The sequence below is a fragment of the Carassius carassius genome, chromosome 42 (genome assembly GCF_963082965.1).
Source record: "Carassius carassius chromosome 42, fCarCar2.1, whole genome shotgun sequence".
NCBI classification, from domain to species: Eukaryota; Metazoa; Chordata; class Actinopteri; order Cypriniformes; family Cyprinidae; genus Carassius; species Carassius carassius.
In genome coordinates, this window is record NC_081796.1 from 7,464,164 (window position 1) to 7,489,134 (window position 24,971).

The 24,971-nt window shown below is 36.9% G+C and overlaps 1 protein-coding gene across 1 annotated transcript in view; it reads left to right on the plus strand.

Moving 5' to 3' along the window:
• The window catches only part of LOC132124499 (histone-lysine N-methyltransferase 2C-like), a 170,387-nt gene that overhangs the window by 40,823 nt on the left and 104,593 nt on the right, over nucleotides 1–24,971 (plus strand). Inside the window, exons 3-4 of the mRNA XM_059535560.1 lie at nucleotides 12,063–12,160; nucleotides 23,658–23,808. Of these exons, the coding sequence (XP_059391543.1) occupies nucleotides 12,063–12,160; nucleotides 23,658–23,808 (249 nt within the window). The remainder of the gene's footprint in view (nucleotides 1–12,062; nucleotides 12,161–23,657; nucleotides 23,809–24,971) is intronic.

Sequence of the window (24,971 nt, forward strand, 5' to 3'; positions counted from 1 at the left end):
GCGTGGTACTGTAATACATCGATCGGTCTGCACAGACGGTCCGCGTCACCGGTTATACTCGGAGATCTGGCTCACACGTGAGGCAGTAAGTGTAAATAAGTCCCAGCACCCTTAGATGTAAGGCTACATTTACATTGGTGCATTTTTATTTTAAAATGAAAATTATCCTCATCATACTGGCGTTTCCACTGCGTTTCAACTGGCTTTCCACTATCTCCAACAAACGACAGACAGGAAGTCATTTATTTCCAGTGGCGAGTAATACGGGAGCTTCATGCAGTTCCAATCATATGCAGATGTCCGTTCATACTACAAGACTGAAAGCGCGTTACATGACCATTCATGCACACTGTAGCATCATGCTACATAAGACAATAAATAAGATTTATGTTCTGCTTTTACTCGAAATTCACTTTAAACCACCATTGAGTGTTTGTGACAACTTCTGATTGCCGTCGAATGTGTGTTTTGGCAATATAATGTTGCTGAAATTAAATAATTACTTCTTAGTCAGAGCAGCGATCATGGAACAGAGAGCACTGGCAGACACCGCTGGAAGCTGCCAATGCTCAACAGTAAATCAGTAGAAAATGAATAGAAATTATGATTCTGTCTGAGCTATGCATTTTAAAATGGGCATATGTGTAAACAAAAGACTATTTGAGCTTTATTAAAACTACTATACTGTTATACTATACTATACTATACTATACAATTTGCACTGATTTATTGTGTTGGTTACATTTTGTTCCTTTGTGCAGTGGCTCAGGAAATTAGTCTTTGTGTCTGTATATACATCAGGAAGTTGAAAAATATAACCAATTTTTTTATTATTATTTATTTATTTATTTATTTTAAGATAATGTAATCTTGTTAAAATTTATTTCATAAAATTGGTATCGAAAAAATTACCGTTCAGGAACCGGTATCGAAGTCAAGTTATTAGTATCGATATCAGAAATCTTTGAATGATACCCAGCACTACTTATGAAAAATAAAGTCAGAAGAACACCGAAAGCAGGCAAGAAAGCAGGTTTAACGAATCAGTGGTCTGACTCTTGCAAGCTGACTGCTAAAAACATATTTTCTCATGTTTAAGCAATAGGGCTAAAATGATTAGTCGAAATTATCAACAATGTTGACAATAACAAAAATCTTATTAGTCGTTTAATAAAATTAAAAGAGTAGTCGTTTGATCTCATATGACCTAGTCTCAGCCTCAGACATCACACCCATGGACCGTTGGGTAAAAGTCTGATGCATACAGCACACAAAAGTGGAAACATTTCAGGAGTTTCGAAGTCGTTATCTGATTGGTTGAATTATACAGGCGTTTCAGGAGATGCGTCACATTTTTTTTTTACATTCCGCCTGGAAACAAAGATGCCGTGTTTCCAAACCCCCTTCACGAAAGAAAGCTGTTGTGTTTACAACTGTGAAGATGAGCACTTATCAGGATTAACTACATGCTGGTTTCTCAAAAGTATGGACAATATTTAAAGTTCACTGCACATAATCCTTAAAATACGTCCAAGAGTTTTACCCACTGGTCTGTTATTGTGGCGAAAATTCCACGCCTCAATGTGCTGCTGAATGAAATGAACTGTGATTGGTTGTTTGACATGTCGGTCAAATGACCTCATTGGCTGCCATGAATTCCCGACCTTCAGGAGTCAGTCTGAAGGTCATGCTATGCGAGACTACATATGACCTAATGTAAAAGCCTACAATAAAACTGTTTGAGCAGTGTGGCACTGTAGCGCAAGACTGTAATTCAGCTCTACTGATGCAATTCAAGAGAAGAAAACACAGTGCTTCAGTTCAGAGCAAATGCAGCTGAACATGAGGCTGCTGAATGGTGTTTGGATGAATATGTGTGTGTGTGTGTGTATACAGTGGGTATGGAAACTATTCATACCCCCCTTACATTTTTCACTCTTTTGTTATATTGCAGCCATTTGCTAAAATCATTTGTTATTTTTTTTTCCTCATTAATGTACACACAGCTCCCCATATTGACAGAAAAACACACAATTGTTGACATTTTTGCACATCTATTAAAAAAATAACTGAAATATCACATGGTCCTAAGTATTCAGACCCTTTGCTCAGTATTTAGTAGAAGGAGCCTTTTGATCTAATACAGCCTTGAGTCTTTTTGGGAAAGATGCGACAAGTTTTTCACACCTGGATTTGGGGATCCTCTGCCATTCCTCCTTGTAGACTCTCTCCAGTTCTGTCAGGTTAGATGGTAAACGTTGGTGGACAGCCATTTTCAGGTCTCTCCAGAGATGCTCAGTTGGTTTTAAGTCAGGGCTCTGGCTGGGCCATTCAAGAACAGTCACAGAGTTGTTGTGAAGCCACTCCTTCGTTATTTTAGCTGTGTGCTTAGGGTCATTGTCTTGTTGGAAGGTGAACCTTTGGCCCAGTCTGAGGTCCTGAGAACTCTGGAGAAGGTTTTCGTCCAGGATATCTCTGTACTTGGCCTCGTTCATCTTTCCCTCGATTGCAACCAGTCGTCCTTCCCTGCAGCTGAACCCCCCACCCCCCACCCCCACAGCATGATGCTGCCACCACCATGCTTCACTGTTGGGACTGTATTGGACAGGTGATGAGCAGTGCCTGGTTTTCTCCACACATACCGCTTAGAATTAAGGCCAAGAAGTTCTATCTTGGGCTCATCAGACCAGAGAATCCTTCAGGTGTTTTTTAGCAAACTCCATGGGGGCTTTCATGTGTCTGGCACTGAGGAGAGGTTTCCGTCGGGCCAGTCTGCCATAAAGCCCCGACTGGTGGAGGGCTGCAGTGATGGTTGACTTTCTACAACTTTCTCCCACCTCCTGACTGCATCTCTGGAGCTCTGCCACAGTGATTGTTGGGTTCTTCTTTACCTCTCTCACCAAGGCTCTTCTCACACAATAGCTCAGTTTGGCTGGACGGCCAGCTCTAGGAACGGTTCTGGTCGTCTCAAACGTCTTCCATTTAAGGATTATGGAAGCCACTGTGCTCTTAGGAACCTTAAGTGCAGCGGAAATCTTTTTGTAACCTCGACCAGATCTGTGCCTTGCCACAATTCTGTCTCTGAGCTCTTCAGGCAGTTCCTTTGACCTCATGATTCTCATTTGCTCTGACATGCACGGTGAGCTGTAAGGTATTATATAGACAGGTGTGTGGCTTTCCTAATCAAGTCCAATCAGTATAATCAAACACAGCTGGACTCAAATTAAGGTGTAGGACCATCTCAAGGACGATCAGAAGAAATGGACAGCACCTGAGTTAAATATATGAGTGTCACAGCAAAGGGTCTGAATGCTTGGGACCATGTGATATTTCAGTTATTCTTTTTTAATAAATCTGCAAAAATGTCAACAATTCTGGGTTTTTTTGCAAATATGGGGTGCTGTGTGTACATTAAAGAGGAAAAAAATTACTTAAATGATTTAAGCAAATGGCTGCAATATAACAAAGAGTGAAAAATTTAAGGGGGTCTGAATACTTTCCGTACTCACTGTGTGTGTGTGTGTGTGTGTGTGTGTGTGTGTGTGTGTGTGTTGTGTGTGTGTGTGTGTGTGTTTTTGTAAATAGCACAAATATATAAATAGATGTAAACAATTTTAAACAGGACCCACAGGTACAACCTGCAACGGTGCACTGCAAGCCCTAGCTATATGGTCCTGAGGAACAATATTGTTGCTTTGCTGTTAGAAATAATGACATTTATTTAGAAATAATCAAGTCATATTTTCCACAAAAGTCAATACAAGGATCTTGAATGAGTTATCTTACTCAATATTTCACAATTGACATGCTTTTGCTAAATATATAAATTCTAAAGTTCTACTACCTTGATTTCATAGTCTATTAACTTAAAGTTAGAGTTTACTGTGTACTGTTATGACCTTCAGCTTTTCAGATTGAGATGGTTCTTCAGCCATATTCTCATTCCTAAATCCAGTCCACTGCTATTGCTATATGTTCAGTTGTCTTGTCAACTTTTGGATGTTGCCGACATCTAGAAGATGACTGGCTTGTTTATATACTCAATATATGTGATGCTACAGATTTGTTCTTGTCGGTCATTTACACACTTAATCTCTGAATCTGGTTTAGACAAAATCTGTAGAGGACTTCTGTTTCCTCTGCACTAAATTAGGCATATTTTGTAGGAAATTCTGTGGAACTAGGGCTGGGGAAAATAAATCGATGCATTGCGAATCGAGAAATGATTCAGCATCGATTCTGAGCTTAGTTTTAAACAGCAGGTGGCATGCTTTAGAAACACCCATACTCTGCTCGTTTCCAAATCCTTACAGACACTTGAACCTAAAATAATCATTCATAAAATTCAAAAAGGTTGTAGCGAATTACAAAGGTGTTCACAGTGGGCTGTGTTTACAATAATCTTGCATCATAAAAGCATTCTAAGATGAAGTGAAAATACATGACTCATTTGAGAGTGCAGATAAAAACTAGATTAGAGCGCCATCTGCTGTTAAAATCTAAGCTCAGAATCGATTCCTGAGGAATCGCAATGCATTCTGAAAATCTAAGAATGGATCCACGAATCGATTCTGCATCGATTTATCATCCAAGTCCTATGTGGAACGTTTTAAAAATGTTTAATGAACTAAAATACAAGGGTTGGGGGATTGCAAATGATGGGTGTTTGAATTCTGGGGGAATCGATTTCTGAAAATTTCTGGATACAAACTATGTGTGGTCCTGCCTGACCAGTCTGTTGTTGACATAATTAATTAGTTTTATCCACAAGGTTGTGAAAAAAAGAAATTCACACCTTCGATGACATTTTGTGGGTTTTGCTCCCCTCTCAGACTCTTCAGGTACTGTTTTTAATGCTGGAAGCTTTACTTCAGTAAGTCAAGCAGTCTGAACCATCTAGTCATAAGCACTAGGTGAGGAAACAGTTAAGGTGTCTGTGGGAGACAACAGTGCTGTTTTGAAGGGGGTGTGCCGTGTTTCAGCCAGTCAGTCCATCCCGGGTTTTAGGCTCCTCCTTTCTGTGTTGGAACTACTTGCACAGTAAGCTTTTTCCCCCCTCTCTGCTTCCCATTTGCTCTCTCTTTCTGGCACTCTCTCACTTATCCTTGTACTCTCTCTCTCTCGAGCTTTCTCCTGCTGTTCACCAGTGTGCCGTGACTGTGGCCATGAGTTCTTGGGGGAAGGAAATTTTAAATATATAATCATGCAGTTTTAACTAATTTACAAACGGGAATAATTAAACATGTTGCATTGATTTTTTTTTTATATATATATTTAATTTGTAAAGGGGTAAAAAAGTAGTTCACTTTCAGAAAGAAAATTGTCATAATTTACTCACCCTCTAATTGTTCCAAACCATCAACAGAAGAAAAATAAACTCATTTGGGTTTGGAACAAGTGGAAGGTGAGCAAATGGTGACAGAATTTTCATTCTGAATGTGCTGCTGTTTTAATATTGATTTTCTTCTTCTTTTTTCCTCTTCTTTTTTTTTTATTTATTTTTTTTAAAACAGTGTATTTTTTAGAGTTTGATGAATTTTACCAATAAAGATACATTGGACGGATCACACTGGCCAATAACCAGTTATCAACCGATAGTTTTTAAAATGGATATTGAACAAAGATAAATCTAAAAGATTAGTTCTGAACTTTATTACAAACATAATAAAAAAAGTACTGAACCAAGAAAATGCTGTGTACATACACACAAACATGTACTGTATTTAGATCAAATCAAATCCAAATGTATTTAAAAAGCACAATAAAAACAACAGTAGTTGACCACTGTGCTGTACAAACCCTGCTAAAAAGACACACATAAATATATAAAAAGTTTTGACCACAATGATCTAAAGAGGATAAAGTCAAAAACAAACACTGATAGGTGACATATCCTTGTACTCTAAGGAGAGTGATAAGCCTGGGATTTATTATTTATTTATTTTTACTTTGATTTAAATTCAGATTCTGAAAAGACTAACCGAAGGGAGACTGGAAGGCTATTCCAAAGTTTAGGCCCAGAAATTGAAAAGGCACGGTCACCCCTCAACTTCAGTCTAGATCTCGGGACCATCAACACTCTTTGCTCAGAAGACCTAACAGATGTATTTGGGTTTAAAAGATCACAGAGCTATTCAGGAGCTGTTCCACTCAGAGCTTTAAAAACAAACTGTAAAATTTTAAACTCAATTCTGTAACGGACCGGAAACCAGTGCAGAGAGCATAATACGGGGGGGATATGATCAAATTTGCAGGTGCCAGTCAAAATCTGGCAGCTGCATTTTGAACCATCTGAAGTCGATTTATATTTGATTGACTTATTCATATTTAAAAGGAATTACAATAATCAAGCTGTAACGACAAAGGCATGGATCACTCTCTTGAACTCCTAAAACGATAAGAAACTCTTGGCTTTTGATCGCAATCTTAATTAAAAGAAACTGGATTTGACTACAGAATTTATCTGTTTATCGAACTTGAGTCCAGAATCAAAAGTAACACCCAAATTTTTCACAGACAGTTTTCTGTTGCATTGCATAAAAAAGGTACAAATATGTACCACCTGTACATATTTACTAATGTGCTATGTACTAATATGCAACCTTTAGGTGTAAATAAGGTGCACTTTTGAACTGCAGTTTATTTCATAAACATTTACATTAGTGATAAATGTGTGTATAGGGAATAAGGAAGGATTTATTAGATTTTTTAGAGTTGAGTTTACTCAATTTGTTTACCCTGTAATCCTTTGAATTTCTGACAGTCTGCACTTTTGGTCCTGTGTTTTACATATTACCAGACCAGTGTAGAGCTCTGTAAATGCCATGAGCACAATCCTTCCGTGCATCTCAGCACTGCTGAACAGCTGTTTATTTACCATCAGGTTACTCATTACCCCAAATCCCATCACTTGTTTACCTTGTTACCTCTGATGATAAAGTACACATAAAATCCATTTAGTGTGACCCTGCTAGCAAAACAAGAAACTCCAGAGGCCTTGATTTGATGTATTATGCAGATCTTTCTCAATGGGAACAATGTTAGCCTCTAATTTTCATTTTTTGATTAAAACTCATATGTATATGTTAAGGAAAAAGAGATCAGACCCCCTGACATATTTGAATGTACGTTGTTGGTTCCAAAATTGGTAGACCATCACTGCACTGATTTTAGCTTATTCCTTATTTTGCATAAGTGGAGCAACATACATTTAAATTTAATAGATGTAGCCACCCACAACCAAACCATAAGCTCTACTCTTCAGCAGTGGTAAATGATAAAACTTCAACATAACATAAAATATTAAACATAACTGAACATTAAACAAACATATATAAATTATCACTTAATTTCAACATTTATTCACCTGATCCAGCCCTATGCAAAGCATAGTGAGAACTAAAAATCCACTGCTCAGTTTCAGTTAATGATGGAAAAATGATTCAGGTAGTTTCAACAAATTAAGTAAAAACTAAATGTTCAGATATTGTGTTGCTTTAACTCATTTAAAGTACATTTAAGAAGCAGCAACATTTTTGCAGTGTACTTTTTCTTTCAAAATTTGCAAGCTGACACGCACAGGTTATTCAGCATTTCACTCTGGTGTTAAAGGCTAAATGGCATTAGGGAAGTTAGCTAGCCTTCTGCTGTTGTGCCGCTGGGAAAGATATTGCATGTAATGTGAATCTTTTGAGAGACACATTATAGAGGAGGGGGTTGTTGACCTGGATTAAACCTGTCTCAAGCACAGCACAATAGAATGCATTTTCAATGTTGTAGGTCACTGATCGGAGTGCTAGACACCAGGCTCCCTCCAGAAACCTTAGCTTCGAAATGTGATGCCTATTATTCTACCCATGCTGCATTGTGCTTGGGGAGATCAGTAGTTTTTCAAGTCCCACAATTATTTGGGTTCCATCTCTGTTTTTTGAGATAATTAAACTGTATTTTGCCGTATTTATCATAAACTATTTTGCATGTAATTTGTTTTGCTACAGCCACATTCAGTGTGAAGTTTGTTGACTTGTCTTGTAGGCTATATGTTAAAAGATGAATGCATGAGAAGCTTAAGGTCTGTAGATCTTAGTTTTTTGAGAACCCTTGGGTCCTTCGAAAAAGTGCCATGGTAACCAATGCATAGTTGTCCTTGTGTGGATAAAAAAAACTCTAAAAAGGATTTTATAATGTTGTTTAAGTTGAAAGACAATGATTGCACACATTATGTATGCATGCTTGATTAAATATCAAGATATATTAATGGTAATTATACAAGTCTTTCATACAGTTATGTCAAAATATTGGCATACTATTAGAGACTTTCCATAAATAGGGAAAACAATAGGGTCTAAAACTCTTAAAAATGTAAATGTTATTATTTTTTATGCCTTTTTTGTGAAATGGTCAGTTTAAAAAAAGAGGTGCTTAACTTTCATAATTTGGAATAGTTCACCTAAAAATTAAGTCTTTTGAAGATACGCAATGACTTTATTTAAATACCAGACTTTTATTTACATATAAGCATTGATCAGTGCACATACATAGAGCTTATCTACAGTCGTGGCCAAAAGTTTTGAGAATTACATAAATATTAGTTTTCAAAAGGTTTGCTGCTAAACTGCTTTTAGATCTTTGTTTCAGTTGTTTCTGTGATGTACTGAAATATAATTACAAGCACTTCATACGTTTCAAAGGCTTTTATCGACAATTCTATGACATTTATGCAAAGAGTCAGTATTTGCAGTGTTGGCCCTTCTTTTTCAGGACCTCTGCAATTCAACTGGGCATGCTCTCAATCAACTTCTGGGCCAAATCCTGACTGATAGCAACCCATTCTTTCATAATCACTTCTTGGAGTTTGTCAGAATTAGTGGGTTTTTGTTTGTCCACCCGCCTCTTGAGGATTGACCACAAGTTCTCAATGGGATTAAGATCTGGGGAGTTTCCAGGCCATAGACCCAAAATTTCAACATTCTGGTCCCCGAGCCACTTAGTTATCACTTTTGCCTTATGGCACGGTGCTCCATCGTGCTGGAAAATGCATGGTTCTTCACCAAACTGTTGTTGGATTGTTGGAAGAAGTTGCTGTTGGAGGGTGTTTTGGTACCATTCTTTATTCATGGCTGTGTTTTTGGGCAGAATTGTGAGTGAGCCCACTCCCTTGGATGAGAAGCAACCCCACACATGAATGGTGTCAGGATGCTGGCATGACACAGGACTGATGGTAGCGCTCACCTTTTCTTCTCCGGACAAGCCTTTTTCCAGATGCCCCAAACAATCGGAAAAGGGGCTTCATCGGAGAATATGACTTTGCCCCAGTCCTCAGCAGTCCATTCACTATACTTTCTGCAGAAGATCAATCTGTCCCTGATCCTGGCGCTTGCTGGACTTTCTTGGATGCCCTTAAGCCTTCTTTACAAGAATTGAACCTCTTTCCTTGAAGTTCTTGATGATCCTATAAATTGTTGATTTAGGTGCAATCTTAGTAGCCACAATATCCTTGCCTGTGAAGCCATTTTTATGCAACGCAATGATGGCTGCACGCGTTTCTTTGCAGGTCACCATGGTTAACAATGGAAGAACAATGATTTCAAGCATCACCCTCCTTTTAACATGTCAAGTCTGCCATTCTAACCCAATCAGCCTGACATAATGATCTCCAGCCTTGTGCTCGTCAACATTCTCACCTAAGTTAACAAGACGATTACTGAAATGATCTCAGCAGGTCCTTTAATGACAGCAATGAAATGCAGTGGAAAGCTTTTTTTGGGATTAAGTTAATTTTCATGGCAAGAAGGACTATGTAATTCATCTGATCACTCTTCATAACATTCTGGAGTATATGCAAATTGCTATTATAAAAACTTAAGCAGCAACTTTTCCAATTTCCAATATTTATGTAATTCTCAAAGCTTTTGGCCATGACTGTACTGTAGTATGGTAAAGCGAAAAAGTTTGAGCCTCTGTTTACATTATTTGATGTGCTGTATGTACAGGTGCATCTCAATAAATTAGTCGTGGAAAGGTTCATTTATTTCAGCAATTCAACTCAAAATGTGAAACTTGTGTATTAAATTCAATGCACATAGACTAAAGTAGTTTAAGTCTTTGGTTCTTTTAATTGTGTTGATTTTGTCTCAGATTTAACAAAGAACCACCAATTCACTATCTCAACAAATTAAAATACTTCATAAGACCAAAAAAAAAAAGTTTTTAGTGAATTGTTGGCCTTCTGGAAAGTATGTTCATTTCCTGTACATGTACTCAATACTTGGTTGGGGCTCTTTTGCTTTAATTACTGCCTCGATTTGGCGTGCCATGGAGGTGATCAGTTTGTGGCACTGCTGAGGAGGTATGGAAGCCCAGGTTTCTTTGACAGTGGGCAACAGTCCAGTTCTTCTCTTTAACCCAGGTAAGATGCCTCTGATGTTGTCTATGGTTCAGCAAATTCCTTGACACATCTGTGTGTGGTGGCTCTTGATGCCTTGACCCCAGCCTCAGTCCATTCCTTGTGAAGTTCACTCAAATTCTTGAATCAATTTTGCTTGACAATCCTCATAAGGCTGTGGTTCTCTCGGTTGGTTGCACATATTTTTCTTCCACACTTTTACCTTCCACTCAACTTTCTGTTAACATGCTTGGATACAGCACTCTGTGAACAGCCAGCTTCTTTGGCAAGGAATGTTTGTGGCTTACCCTCCTTGTGAAGGGTGTCAGTGATTGTTTTCTTTACAACTGTCAGATCAGCAGTCTTCCCCATGATTGTGTAGCCTAGTGAACCAAACTGAGAGACCATTTTAAAGGCCCAGGAAACCTTTGCAGGTTTGCATCTCATCCTTTGCATTTCAATAAATTCTAATTTATACTTGTTGCTGTGAACAGTAAAACATGGATGCAACACTTTAACCTGCTTGGCATTCTCTATTTTTGACCAAAGTAGTATTAGTGACAAAGAAATGCAATATGTCTGGCAGTTTTGCTAGTTTTAAAAAGTGCACTCTGTGGACCAATTTTATTTCTTTCTTTATTTTTTTGGAAGTGTGCTTTTAGAAGTGGGTTCACAATGTAATCAATTCAAGGAGCTAATTCTGCAGTGTGTTTGTGTGTTGATTCTCATGCACCGCTATGATGACAGCACCACTAACAGTGAACGGTGACATGATGACAGCAACATGGCTCTGGAGGGTAAACTTGCAAATGCTGTTATTAATTTTTTTTTTTTTTTTTCTGGAAACACAAGTCTAGTTGAAATGAAATGTCTCTTATTATACAAGACGTGAACACAGTTCATGGTATGCTGATGTCGTTAAACGGGAAGTTAATTTGACATCTACTGTGAAAAGAAGGCAGCACACATTGAACAGACTTTTTTTTTTATACACCTTAAGGTTCACTAACTTCACTTTAAAACAAAATAAATAATGCATGTGCTCAACTTGTCTACAAGGGCTCTCCAAAAAGCTTGTATGTTTAGTATGCTGTGTGTAGAGGTTTTTTTTTTTTCACCTTCTGATCGCGTCTGTTGTAGGGAACTAGATTTTGTAACCATAGTGATGAGCAGCCGAACACTTGCTGCAGGCCACACTGAGCCTTCATTGGCTGCTGCATGTGTGTTAACATGTTGTGTTGACTGCTGATGGGGGAAGGGTGGAGACTCACACACTGACCCGCTCTGTCACGAAGTTCACTAACCCATATATCAGTACACATCCTGCGAGTAAAAGAGTTTCTACGGCACGGATAACCCAGTGTTAGGCAATTTCAGACTTTGAAGTTGAAGTGCTTGTTTGAGAGTGAAAATACAGTTTAAACCCACTGCCAAATGCTGCACATTTGGCAAATACAAAATACAGTAACTAAATATTTAGTAGTTAGATGACCTAGTTTCTACTCTGCACACTCATCTAAAAACAGTTTACTGGTTTGTTTATGATGGGTATGGTTAAGTACATTAGTACAAGATAATCTGCAGAAAATACTGTATGGAGTGCTGTATGTATGTTTATAGAAACAGTATGGCCCAGCTGTTGTGCAATATTAGTAATATTGTCTTATTTGCATTGCAGGTCTCGTAATCAAGGTCGTGCACAGGCCGATGATGAAGACAGCATGGATTCCACTGATGTCACACCAACTCCAGACATTGACATCGCATCAGAGATGGGTGAGATTTTTTCCCCCTGAGTTTACTGTGTCAGTTTTGTATCTACGACACTTATAGCAAATGTTTAAGTTTGCAAATCTCTTAAAATGCATTGTCAGTGCTGAATTCTCCCTACTAAGCAAATGAAAATTCTGTTAACTGGCCTGAACCTTTCACATTCTTCCTGGAACATCTTTAGTGTTGAGCCCTGCAGGAGATAAAATGACTTGGCACTGAGAAAATAATATAAAGACAGCAAATAACAAACAACACAAACCTTGTTTTAAAGATGCATTATTATCAATCCGATCACAAGTGGACTATTCTAAGTACATGTGTAAACTGTGTCTAAAAATGATTGATTTTGCTGAAAGCACATTCTATCAGTTTGCTTTTATAAGGAAGACGCTCCTCTGAACAAAATCTCACTTCCTCTCTACCTACTGACCTGATTTCTTGAAACATAACTGGATGTGTTGTCAAGTGCGCTAGCCAGATGGATTCATACTTTACCATCTGAAATAGTAAATTTGGTTTGAAGGTGAAAAACCTGTAAGATGCACAATGGGCTCTACCAGTCCTGATTCTAACACAAACCCACAGTGTTCAGCATAGTTAGCAGAAACTATATCTGCTGCTCTCTGTATTACATCTTAATGCCAAGTGTCAACAGGGAAACATTGTCTTTTTTTTTGTTTCCTTGCATGACCATTATAGTCCAGTTTGCAAACAAATGGCTTGATCGAACAGATATTGTGGCTTAAATCAGTGGAATAACTTAAAGGTTGTTCATATGACAATAAACAAAGATACATATTCAAAAATGTTTTCTTGCAAGTTTCTGGATAGTTTATTTTTCTTCTTATGACCAGTATATAGCGAGGTATGTCTCTTGTGTGCACTGTATTTCATAAACAATCTTTTAAGTAATTCCATGTTCATGCGTTTTGGCATGAAGTGTATAGTGTACAACTTGATAGATGTTCTTTGGTGCATTGACTGATGTTCCTTCACCTGTTTTTGAAAATATGGATTTCAGACTGTTGCAGTTATGCTGTTTCCAGGGGAATCTTGTGTGAACAGAAATTTGCTTAATTCCCATTGAGTATTTATCACTATAAATATTTTGTAGGTAATTAATAAAAAAAGATCACACCAATCCCCCTCCTGCCCTTTTGCACTTTTCAGTTATATTCTTAGGTGTTAGTCTATGTGATGGCAGATGATTAATGCTCACAAAAAGCTTTTTACGTCTTGTTGCTTTTAGTAAGATAGCACTCACACTTTATCCTGGTACACAGCTTGCCTCTCACCTGAAGCTCATGCCGTTTTATCTGTGGTCTGACTCCATCACTGGCTGATACTTGTTCTGCTAACCAGTCATAGTGGCTTATATTCTGATCTCAGCCACATTTTTAAAAACTTCTGAAGACTACTGTAGTTGTTATCCCACCCTAGGCTAGGCTAAAGGCATTAAGGGACATGACTTCCCTTTTCTGAGTGTTCATGTGTCTAATGTCTAAATATGCAGTAACTACTTAGTCTTGCAAACTGGGAGTGTTTAAAAACGTTTAACTTTTGACATAAACTCTGGTCCACCGACCGACATGTACATTTTGTCAATGAAAATATATTTCAACAACAAATGTCACATTATTTAAATAGATTTTGTTCCACATGATAAATACAGTACTTGTCAAAAGTTTTGGAAACATGATTTTTAAATGTTTTTAATAAAGCTCCATTTATTTTTGACTTGAGTGACGTGACATACAGCCAAGTATGGTGAGCCATACTCAGAATTCCTGCTCTGCATTTAACCCATATCCAAAGTCACTTCGAAAAAATCATTTTTTTTTTAAAGTGTGCACATATTTGATTAAAAACAAAAAAACAACGTAAAAACAGTGATCTTGTGGGAAATAGTATTACAATTTGAATTAACTATTTTATTATATTTGAAATATTTGAATACATTTTCAAATGGGATGCAAAGCAAAAATTTCAGTTGTAATTTTTTCAATGGATTAAGAATTTATACTAGTTTTTACTTTTGTTATTAAAGTTATGATGAGACCACAGATTATTTAAAGATGATTTAAGAAAGAAAAGTATAAAAGCACAATTCAGAGCCAAATAAAATGCTTTATTTAATAGATTATGGGTTCAGATTTGATTGTGCCATTTGGAGAAAGCTCTTGTCAGTTTTAAGTGCAGTATGCATGAAGCAGTCTGTGATTGATCCATATTTGCATTGTCCAAGGCTGAGGCTACTATTTTTGTATTCTCCATCATTGTGACTGTCTCTGTTTTGTGCACTCCATTCATTTGTGACATTGGCACATTAGTTTTTTCTGCTCTTCCTAGTATAAGGGTGGTCTAAGCTGTGATCCTTCTCCGACTCAGACTTTATAACAATCATAGCACATGACAGTTTTTTGCTAATCATTACACTTAAATTTTCCTGCTCTGGGCTGTAGGGTTTTCAAAGGGAGATAGGGTGAACATGGTTGAACAGAATTATTAATTGATATACAGTGGGGAAATTTTTATTTGATCCCCTGCTGATTTTGTTGCCCACTTACAAAGAAATGAAGGGTTGATCAATTATTTGATCAAAATACAGTAAAAACAGTAATATTGTTAAATATAAAGATTAAAAAAAAAAAATATATATTTATATAATATATTTATATAATATAATATATTATAATTTAAAGCATAATTTCTTCCTGCAATAACAAAGCTGAATTTTCAGCAGCCATTACTCCAGTCCTCAGTATCAAATGACCGTTCATAAATCATTCTGTGCTAATTTACTGCTTAAAGAGGAGAAAAAAAAAATATATATATATATATATAAAATGTGGGGGAAAAAAAACTCTTTCTTAGTGTTGTACTGTATAATGTATCATTAGGGATGCACCAAAATGAAAATGCCTGGCTGAAACTGAACAAAGTGAAACACTGGGCCGAAGGCCGAATACTGAAAATGGTTTTTCGTGTTTAGTCCCCCATGTATTTTGCCTTTTTTTCACCAATGCTTTTCAAAGAAAAAAATAAAAAAAAAATTACAAAACAACAATTGAAAAATATTTAGCACTGAACATTTTTAACATTCTAGCAGACATTATATCAGGGGTGGCGAACTCCGGTCCTGGAGAGCTGCAGCCCTGCAGAGTATGGCTGCACGATTTGTCGTTTAAGCATCAATATCGCGATGTACGAATCCACGATAGTCACATCGCAGGATGTGCGATGTAGGCTGTTGTAGTCAGGGGCGTCGGACTGGGGGTAAAACCAGTACTGATTACCAGGGCCCCAAAGTAAGAGAGGGCCCTTGAAAAGTCTGGAATATATTTTATTTTACCTGGATATTTTTCATGGGCGGGGCCATGGGGGCTCATCACTATTGCCTATGCATAGGGCCCGGGATCTTGTGCAGCGCCCCTGGTTGTAGCAGATCCGTTATTCATTAACCGTACGGGCCAGCTGCTCCCTGGCCCTTGACGAATGTGATTCACGGATTAATTGCACAGCTTAACCATCATAGAGTGAAAGCTTATCATGTGCATGTGTTTTAAGTCCTGTCAGTTTAACAGGGCGCATGTAAAAACGAACAGAGAGAGAGAAAGAGAGAGAGAGCGAGGGAGCCCCGGTCGCGCACGCACGCTCACCTTCACCATCTTCAAACAACATGAGCGCTGTCTTGCTCTCTCTCCCTCGCGCATATTAATCAAAATCAATTGACACGATGGTGTCGAGAAAAAAAAAAAAAACTATCCAGTGATGAAATGTTTTCTGTTGTCAAATCTTGTGCGATACCCTAAACTGCAGAGATAATTACACAACGCGTGCCATACACGTCTGATTCGTGAACTAATGATTCCTTTGAACCAATTCAATTTAATGAATGGTTTAAACAACTGACCTGTCCAACACTGAACTCACAAGACGTCTGAATTGGTGTATTAAAAAAATCTGTAACGCTTTACAATAATGTTTTATTTACTAAACTATTTAACTACATTATTTAACATTTACTATTACTAAACTGCACTTCTACAACATTGTTAATTTCAACATTTAGGCCAGTGGTTTTCAACCTGTGGGCCACGGCCCCCTAGTGGGTCGCAGTGGTATTGCAGGTGGGCCGCCAATTACTATTAAAATAAATATTTCATATATATAATTAAATAACAAAAAAGAAATATTAAATCGTGATGCGCCTTTTTTCCAAGCCCATGTTAATGGATCAGAGCGTTCACACTGCACGCGGTAAAAGGCTAGAAATAAAAATGTGCGAAAATAATGAATATCTAGCACATGAGCATAGAGAGAGTTGTGAGTGCACAGGACGCAGTTTAAGTGAGAGAATACACTTGTTAAGTGTGCGCACTCTCTCCAGGTGAAATCAGCGTGTATCTGAGCAAGCACGTCTGGTTTTGTGACAGAGCAAAGGAAATCTGCGTGCAAACAGAGAGATTTGCTCTCGTGCTTTATTTTAATGTGCTTTCGCATTACAATAACGCGCTCTGTCTGCTGCTTCTGCACCACACACACATACTGTATACACACTGCAAACAGAGTACGTGTGAACCTGTATAATGTATAACAAATCTATTTCAACACCTGAGGCACCGCAACAATTGATGAGCTCTATGAACAATACATGGCAAATAAGAAAAAAAAGTCCCTAGACAAGGGATTTATTTATATTTTATTTATTTTTTTTGCCATAAGTCTATAAATGTTGTTACACCTTTACTATAGTGATTATTTTAACTTATGTCTGTTCTAGAGGCGTTAAAACGTTTTGATAAAGCTCTAATTGGTTTTCTTTTGGAAATATGTTTCAAATTCATCCTAAATGCATTTATGACTGTAAAGCATATATGTGTGCTTCAAAATTGTGATTAAATTCGAAATAGCAAAATTTATCAAAGAAATCGTGATATGTTTTTTTTTTTTCATATCGCACAGCCCTAGTTCATTCAATAAATACAGTTAACAATCTAGCTTCTGATTACTAAGTTATTAAGCCAACAATAGCGGGGTCAGTTAATTTTTTTTTTTGCAGTGGGCCGCGCAAACAAATGTGTTTGGTTGTCTGGGCCACGAGTTGAAAAAGTTTGGGAACCACTGATTTAGACTATAGCCTTCATTGTTGAAATCAAAAGTTGTACAGTATTTGTTAACATAGGTAATGCACTGTGAAGTAACATTACCAAACAATGAACAGCTGTGTTTTTATAAACTAAGATAAACAAAGATTAATAAATATAGTAACAAAAGTATTGCTCATGGTAAGTTCATGTTAGTTAATATGTTAACAATTCAAACCATATCCTAAAGTTACAAACAAATAATTTACTCTAATTTAAATAATACTATGTTTAAATCATTTAAATTGAGAATGTAAGTGTGCTCATCCCATTTTTGTTTGTAAGAAAAAATTAATTAGATTTCAAAATAACAATATATATCGCAGAAAAATTAAATATTGCAATGTAATTTTTTGCCAATATTGTGCAGCCCTACTGCAGAGTACAGCTCCAACCCTAATTAAAATGTGTAGCTTTCTGGTAACCCTTTAGACCTTTATGAGCTTGTTCAGGTGTGTTAGATTAGGGTTGAAGCTAGTGTTGCACGGTGCACCGATACTTCAAAAGTATCACGATTCTCGGATATTAAAAACGTCACGATTCCTAAATTTATTAGTATCGATACTTCAAAGAATGACTGCATTCCAGATCTCTCCATCTCGTTCAGTGAAGGGCGTATGGGTTCACTACATTCAACAAATCACATTCTCCGTCACATCTTGAGTAACTCTTTGACAGGATGAAACAGTTCACAGAGCTGTTCACGAGCTGCGCATGCGCTGCTAATAACGCAGAGCTCGCGCGCTGCTGTGGAGGGAGGAACTTCAGTGAACGAGAAATATGAGTCAGTGGATTACCTGAACGAGAACGATTCTTTCACCTAAAAGATTAGTTCACGGGCGAACCATCACTAGTGCAATTTCATATAGCCTATATTAAATATTTGGAATATATATTTTCATATTTTATTAGGTTCTTTGATAAGGTTACAATAAGAAGGAACAAGTAACAATGTATCTTCCGTGATGCCCCGATTCAAAAAGATGACGCTCAATAAAGCTCACTGGCTGAGTTTTCTCCTCTGAAAGAAAAGGTTGCACAACTGACAGAATAAGTTACAATATCTGAGTTATAAATTTTTAATTTTATTTAATTTAAATGTATTCTTTCTTTACATTGAATGTCATTGCTCTAATTTAATTTTTATATTTAGATATTTCATATTTTGTTCAAATGTTTAATATATCTGCTGTTCATATGTTCATTTATTAGTGTGTTATATGATAAGAATGTTGTCCCGGTTTTAAAATAAAGCACAGCAATGATATTTGAGGGTGTATTTTCCCTTTTCAGGAAAAGTATCGAAAAAGTATCGAAATCGCAATTTTTGACTCTCCAGGACCGACATTGGCCACCCCTGCACTATACCAACAAAGCACAATTTAACTTAAAATTAAGAAGTTGGTAAAATAATATTTTTTGAATCAGGCATGTATTTTTACTGTACAATTAAAGCAGCCTTGCTGAGAAGAGACTTCTTTTAAAACAGAAAATATTACAGATCCTAATTTGAACACTATTGACAACAGCAGATTTATAAATGAGCTTCATTACGAATACATTGTACGTATCGCATTGTCAAATGCTTTGTGGGGAAGTCGTGGCCTAGTGGTTAGAGAGTTTGACTCCTAACCCTAGGGTTGTGGGCTCGAATCTCGGGCTGGCAATACCACGACTTAGGTGCCCTTGAGCAAGGCATCGAACCCCCAACTGCTCCCCGGGCACGGCAGCATAAATGGCTGCCCACTGCTTCAGGTGTGTGTTCACAGTGTGTGTGTGTGTGTTCACTACTCTGTGTGTGTGCACTTTGGATGCGTTAAATGCAGAGCACGAATTCGGACTTTGGGTCACCATACTTGGCTGAATGTCACTTTTTTTTAATAATTAAATGTTACTGAGCAGCAGAGTAAGATGCAGAATGCAGAAATTCAGTGCAGATTTTCCTCGCGCTTTAGACTTTGAACCCTGGTTAACAAGCAGATCCTCCACGAGTATGTGCAGCACTGTCAGAATACATGCAATGCGTGCATATATTAGAAACATAACATTCTACAGTTTATTTATTAATTGTTTAAGGCCATTTCACAATTTTAATCATCATACAGTAACCAGCAACAATCACCCATTCCTCTTCTCATCGAAGACATGCGCTGCAGTACTACACGTCTCTCGTTCTAAAATGTACTAAAAGAACACGTGTCACTGTTGGTGCTTGTAATGATTTATTCGGTCTTTTCACTTATTCAGCCAAAATAGCTTGTTTTGGAATTTTTGGCCGAATAATTTCAGTTGCCAAACATTCGGTGCATCCACAGTAGATATGGATCAAAGTTTCCATATCTACTGTGGTGTGCCTTATGTTAACTTAACTGATGCTATATTTAGTCTCACATATTAATTTTAATATTCATTAGGAGCTTTTTGGATTTAACCCACTTTAGTTTCACAATTAGATATTCTCCCCTGGTTTCTTATGTCTACTGGCATGCATTTGTTAAGCAATGGAAAAACAATGATCGCAATTTTAACAAGTGCTTTGTGGGCAAGTCTGCCATGAGAAGAGCCATTTTCATCTCTTTAAAAGGTTGATCTAAAGGTCACGGCTCCCATTGTAGTGGCTTTTTGTGATGCAGCATTTTTTGCATTGTTGTCCAGGAGAACAAAGTTTCAGTATCCTAAGGGAAAAGAAAAGAAAATGTTTAGGTGCAGTGTTGTAGGGGATGTTGTTGCAGATATACTCTGCCATTCAGAAATTTGGGGTTAGTAAAGTTTATTTGTTTTTGATAGAAATCAATACTTTTGTTTAGGAAGTATGAATTGAATTGATTAAAAGTAACACTGGCTGTGAAGTTACAGTAATTTTTTCTATAATGTTATGAACAATTGAACATTTATATTAATCAGAGAACCCTGAAAAAAAAAAAGAAATATATATATATATATATATTTCTCGTCTTCCTCATGGGTCATTGTACTTGCCTTCTTCCAGCTCTTCTTGTACTGCATTAGTGTAGCACCAGCAGATGACATCTTTACAGATATGAACGTCACAGTGCTGCAAGACAACATTCTTCACTCATGCGACTGTTTCCCCCGATCCAGTGGGTGTATAAAAACTGTTTCCCAGAAGACCAGCTTGCATTTCTGGTTGTGTAGGAACACTTATTGCTGTGTGTGTGTGTGTGTGTGTGTGTGTGTGTGTATGTGTATATATATATATATATATATATATGGTGTATTTGTACATTCTGTAATTTATCAAATCAAATTTGTGTCTAAGATTGTGTGTGGCTGGTCTCTGTCCTTCAGTACCAGTTTATTTCAAACATCTTAAGTAAGCCAAGGGAGTGGGTTTTAAACATATAAAAAAAAAATTATCAACAAAAATGTCTCTTTATTAATTCCTGAGTGTGACCTTGGTTAGAAAAAAGGTTTCAGAAGCCATATTTTTTAAATCAATTTTGATTTTTTTTTTCCTTGGAATACTCTTATCATTATGATTATATCATTTATATATAGTCATTAGGGCTGGGACAACGCGCCGAGGTCATCGATGACGTCGACGCAAAAAATACGTCGACGCAAAATATGCGCATCGATTCGTCGACCTGTTTTTATTTCTCTAAAAAACGTTTGCAAAACGTTTACTTTATGTGCGCTGAATATACGTGATGGTCGGATCAACATTCTGTCCAACGTTATATAACCAATCCAGGGGTTTTTCTGCATTGATCTTTTTGGCGGCTGTCAAAGCCTTATTTGATCGGTGAGTGACAGTGACAGGGCGCGTACGAGAGAGCCCTGGCTGCGCGCGCACTCAGTCGTCAAACAACACGAGCGCTTCTTGCTCTCTCCCTCCCTTGTGCATATTAACCAAAATCATTAGACACGATAGAAAAAGGGCGGAACGCCAAAGTTTCAAGTGGAGCATTCGGAGATTTTTTTTTCTCCATGACAGGCTGCTGGCTCCCACTGTTAATTATTATTATTTTTTTTGTAAAAGCAATCTCTATATTAGCTTAAAGCCCTCAAGTTTACATTTACATACTGTATTCTTTCAATTGCTCTAAACAAGTATTTTGGGTGACCTTTTTTATTGAATACTAGACATCAAGTTGTTGTTATTTGAAAGAATAACAACAACTACATCTGAAAGAACTTCTTTTTTCAGTAAGCTAGGCCCTATGTGTTCAGTAAGCTTGTTTCAGTAAGCTATGTGTTTTCAAGGTTTCAAGGTTTTATTGAATGCTATCTCTATACAAGTGCAAAGTAATGCATTCTTAGTCAGTCTTTTATTTTGTAATTTTAAGAGCAATAAACATATATTGCAATGTTAAGGAATTGATGTTTTTTTCATTCAGATATGTAAATCAACATGTATAAATTGTTAGTAGTCAATTAATGGGGAGATAATCGAAATCAAATCGGTCTGAAAAAGTAATCGTTAGATTAATCGATGCATCGGAAAAATAATCGCTAGATTAATCGTTTAAAAAATAATCGTTTATCCCAGCCCTAATAGTCATTAATATATATTTATAATTCAGACAGCATTACAATTCTTTTTCATGTTGGTTTTTATGACTGTTTGGCAAGTTACTGAGCAGTACAGCTCAGGATGGATGGATGGATGGATAGATTGTATTATATTATTATTATTATTTATTTATTTACATTTTTAAATTCCTTTTGTGTTGTTGTTGTTTGTGGTTGAGAAAGATCTTTAAAGTTACAAAGCAATAAGTGCTCTTCAATTGGATCGGTTCTTTATATAAGTAAATGCTGTTTCAATTTCCTTGATAACAGTCTTGAATGTTCTTCTGGGAATGTACACGTCACAATATTTCACATTTCAATTAATCCGTCCAACATATCAGCCTTTTTCCTACGCTCCATGATGCTTTGTGCAAATTATGGGAGTTTACTATATATCCATTAAACTGTAAGCTATTAGCAAAAGGTTCACTCTGAAAAGCATTTCCAAAAACTGGGGACAATGAGGTGACATTATTCTACTCCCCTTTCAACCATCGATCATTAAAAGGAAATTTAAAGGTGTAAAAGTATTAACAAATGACTTTCAACATACCACATGAATAACCCCTTAAAACATGATTATTATATTACTGTAGTGATATACAGTATGACTTTATAATGTGTAACATATGTTACCATAATCAAAACTCATTAATATTAACAATCAGTGATAATATTTTAGTGATATTGTGCTCTAGACATTTCAGCAAACACTGATAATAGGAATTAGAAGAGAAAAGGGGAGAAGAATTACATTTGAAAACAAGCCTGGAGAGAGATTCCTATGTGCCATCACATGCTATAGGAATTATCTTAAATATGAGTTTCCTAGGCAATAATTGGAAATGAACAGCCTTTTAAGTTGTATTTTCAATGGTGATTTTAAACATGGTAGGAGGAGACAAATAGCTGTAATACTGTTAAGTTAAATTAGTTTTTTCCTGAACATCTACAGTACATTGCTTTCTCCTGCCATTAGTCATGTTTATTTGTGTATATAAATAAAAATTTGATGCATATTGTATGTATTGAACTCAAAGATAGTATTATTTGACTGATATTTAGGAATCATCAGCCAGCTGACTATCTAGATAGCGCAGTGAATGTTTGTATGGTTACCAATGAATGGCACACTATCTTATTCAAAGCCTGTTGAAAATTTACAAAATGTATTTTTTGGCATTAATATGTAGTAGTGTGTGTTGTTGCCTTATCCAAGAGACACTGTTTCACAGATCTTATATGCTGATACACTTGTTGTTGAGATTGAAAGATAACTTTGTGAACTTTTTTTTCATAACATAATGTGTATTTGACAGCTGGTGCATGAGTCTGCAGCTCAGAAACCGTATATCGGAAGATTAAAATGATAATACTTCAAATGCATGCAAATAATAAACTTTTCATGATGATGAAGAACTGAAACATGTCAGTGAAACAGGAATGATAGTCATAAACAAACAGTTGTTTTGTTTATTGTTGTCATAGTAACCTAGGCATGAGCTGTCAAGGCATAGCCTTTTCTGGAAAAGGGGGTGGAGACCAGCAGCTTATTTGCATTTAAAGAAACACACAGAAATTTTTGCTTCCAGCAAAAAGGGGCATTTACAGCGAGGTATAATAAATGATCTGTGGGGTATACTGCAATAGAAGTGATAATCAAAAATGATAATAATCAGAAAACTGCCATTGAACTGCCACTGATAGAATGCACTTCAACACAATACTAATGATCTCTTTATGATAGATGATCATGGACATTTTAATCATTCACAAAAATTATAATAAAATTGTGACTGTCCTGTCTGAATTCATAGATGTGGTGGAGCCAGAAATGGATGATGATTTCCTTGAGCCACTGGATCTCAGCCCCAGAGACGAGAGGCCTCTGTCCCTGCTCTTCCAGCGCTCCGTGTCAGAAGACTCTGCTGGCTACTCTGCCTCCACCACCAGAAAAGCCAAAACTAGGTTGGTGTCAAACACACACACAAGCCCCTTTCACAGAGATTTCGGATAATACACGGGTAATGTGTCCCGGCAATTGTTCCCGGATTGTTAGATTTTGGTTCATTCACACTGATAGTGAATTCCCGAAATCTGTCGTACATTCAAACACAACCCGTAAAGGTCCCGTAATGGCACGTGACATCAGGATGTGACGTGTAATGTACGATTCACGCCACGCACGTTAACTTTCACTTAAACTGGCGAACGGTCTCCACTTTAGCGCGGATAGTGAGGAACTAGCTGATCTCTGCTTCATTACAGTTTGCACATATTTGTTTCTGCACGAACGTTGAGCTGCCTTTGAAAAACCCAGCAAAAGAGTCGCACGCGGAATCAATCCCGGGACATGTTTGTGTTCAGACAGAAGGCAATCCTGCAATTTTCCAGAACCAACGTGCAGTGTTAAAGGGGCTACACACACACACACACACACACACACACACACACACACACACACACACTCTCTCTCTTTGCTGACTCAAAGCTGCCAGTATGTGGACATTTAAAGGTTGAGGGGCAAGTTAATGTCACCCTTAAGAGAGTGGGAGAGTTCACACAAACACAGTGTGCTGATGAGCAATATTTGGACAGAAGAAATTGTACAAGGTAGGGTCAATAGGGTTTTAGAAAACAAAGATGAAGTGTATGTCAGGTCAACAAAAGCCCTAGTTGCCTGTTTGTTTGTTTTAGTGGCGTGCAGTGGTGAAAAAAGTCCTCACTCTTTTCATGTTATAGTTACACTTAATGTTAGCACATGTTTTTCAGTTTAAATAAACATTACTTATGCAGTCAGGAATGTAATAAACCAATACAGTTTGTTGTTGTTGTTTTATACATTCATAATTTATTTAAATCAAAGTATATGTCTGATCAAGGTACAGATACGTTACAGTTCAAATTTATTCCAAAATAACTGTAATAATGTAGTAAAAAATGTTATATCTCATGTATATTTTGGTTTTATCTTGGTTTTATTTTTTTTATTAGTAAACTCATTTTAGGATCATCATTCATCAAAGCTTGGTAAACACTGCAGGTGTCATGAGGGTCATGGAGAAAGTGATTTGTGTATGCAAATGTGTTCCCTGCACCGGTCAAAAGTTGTTATTTTTAACCAGAATTTG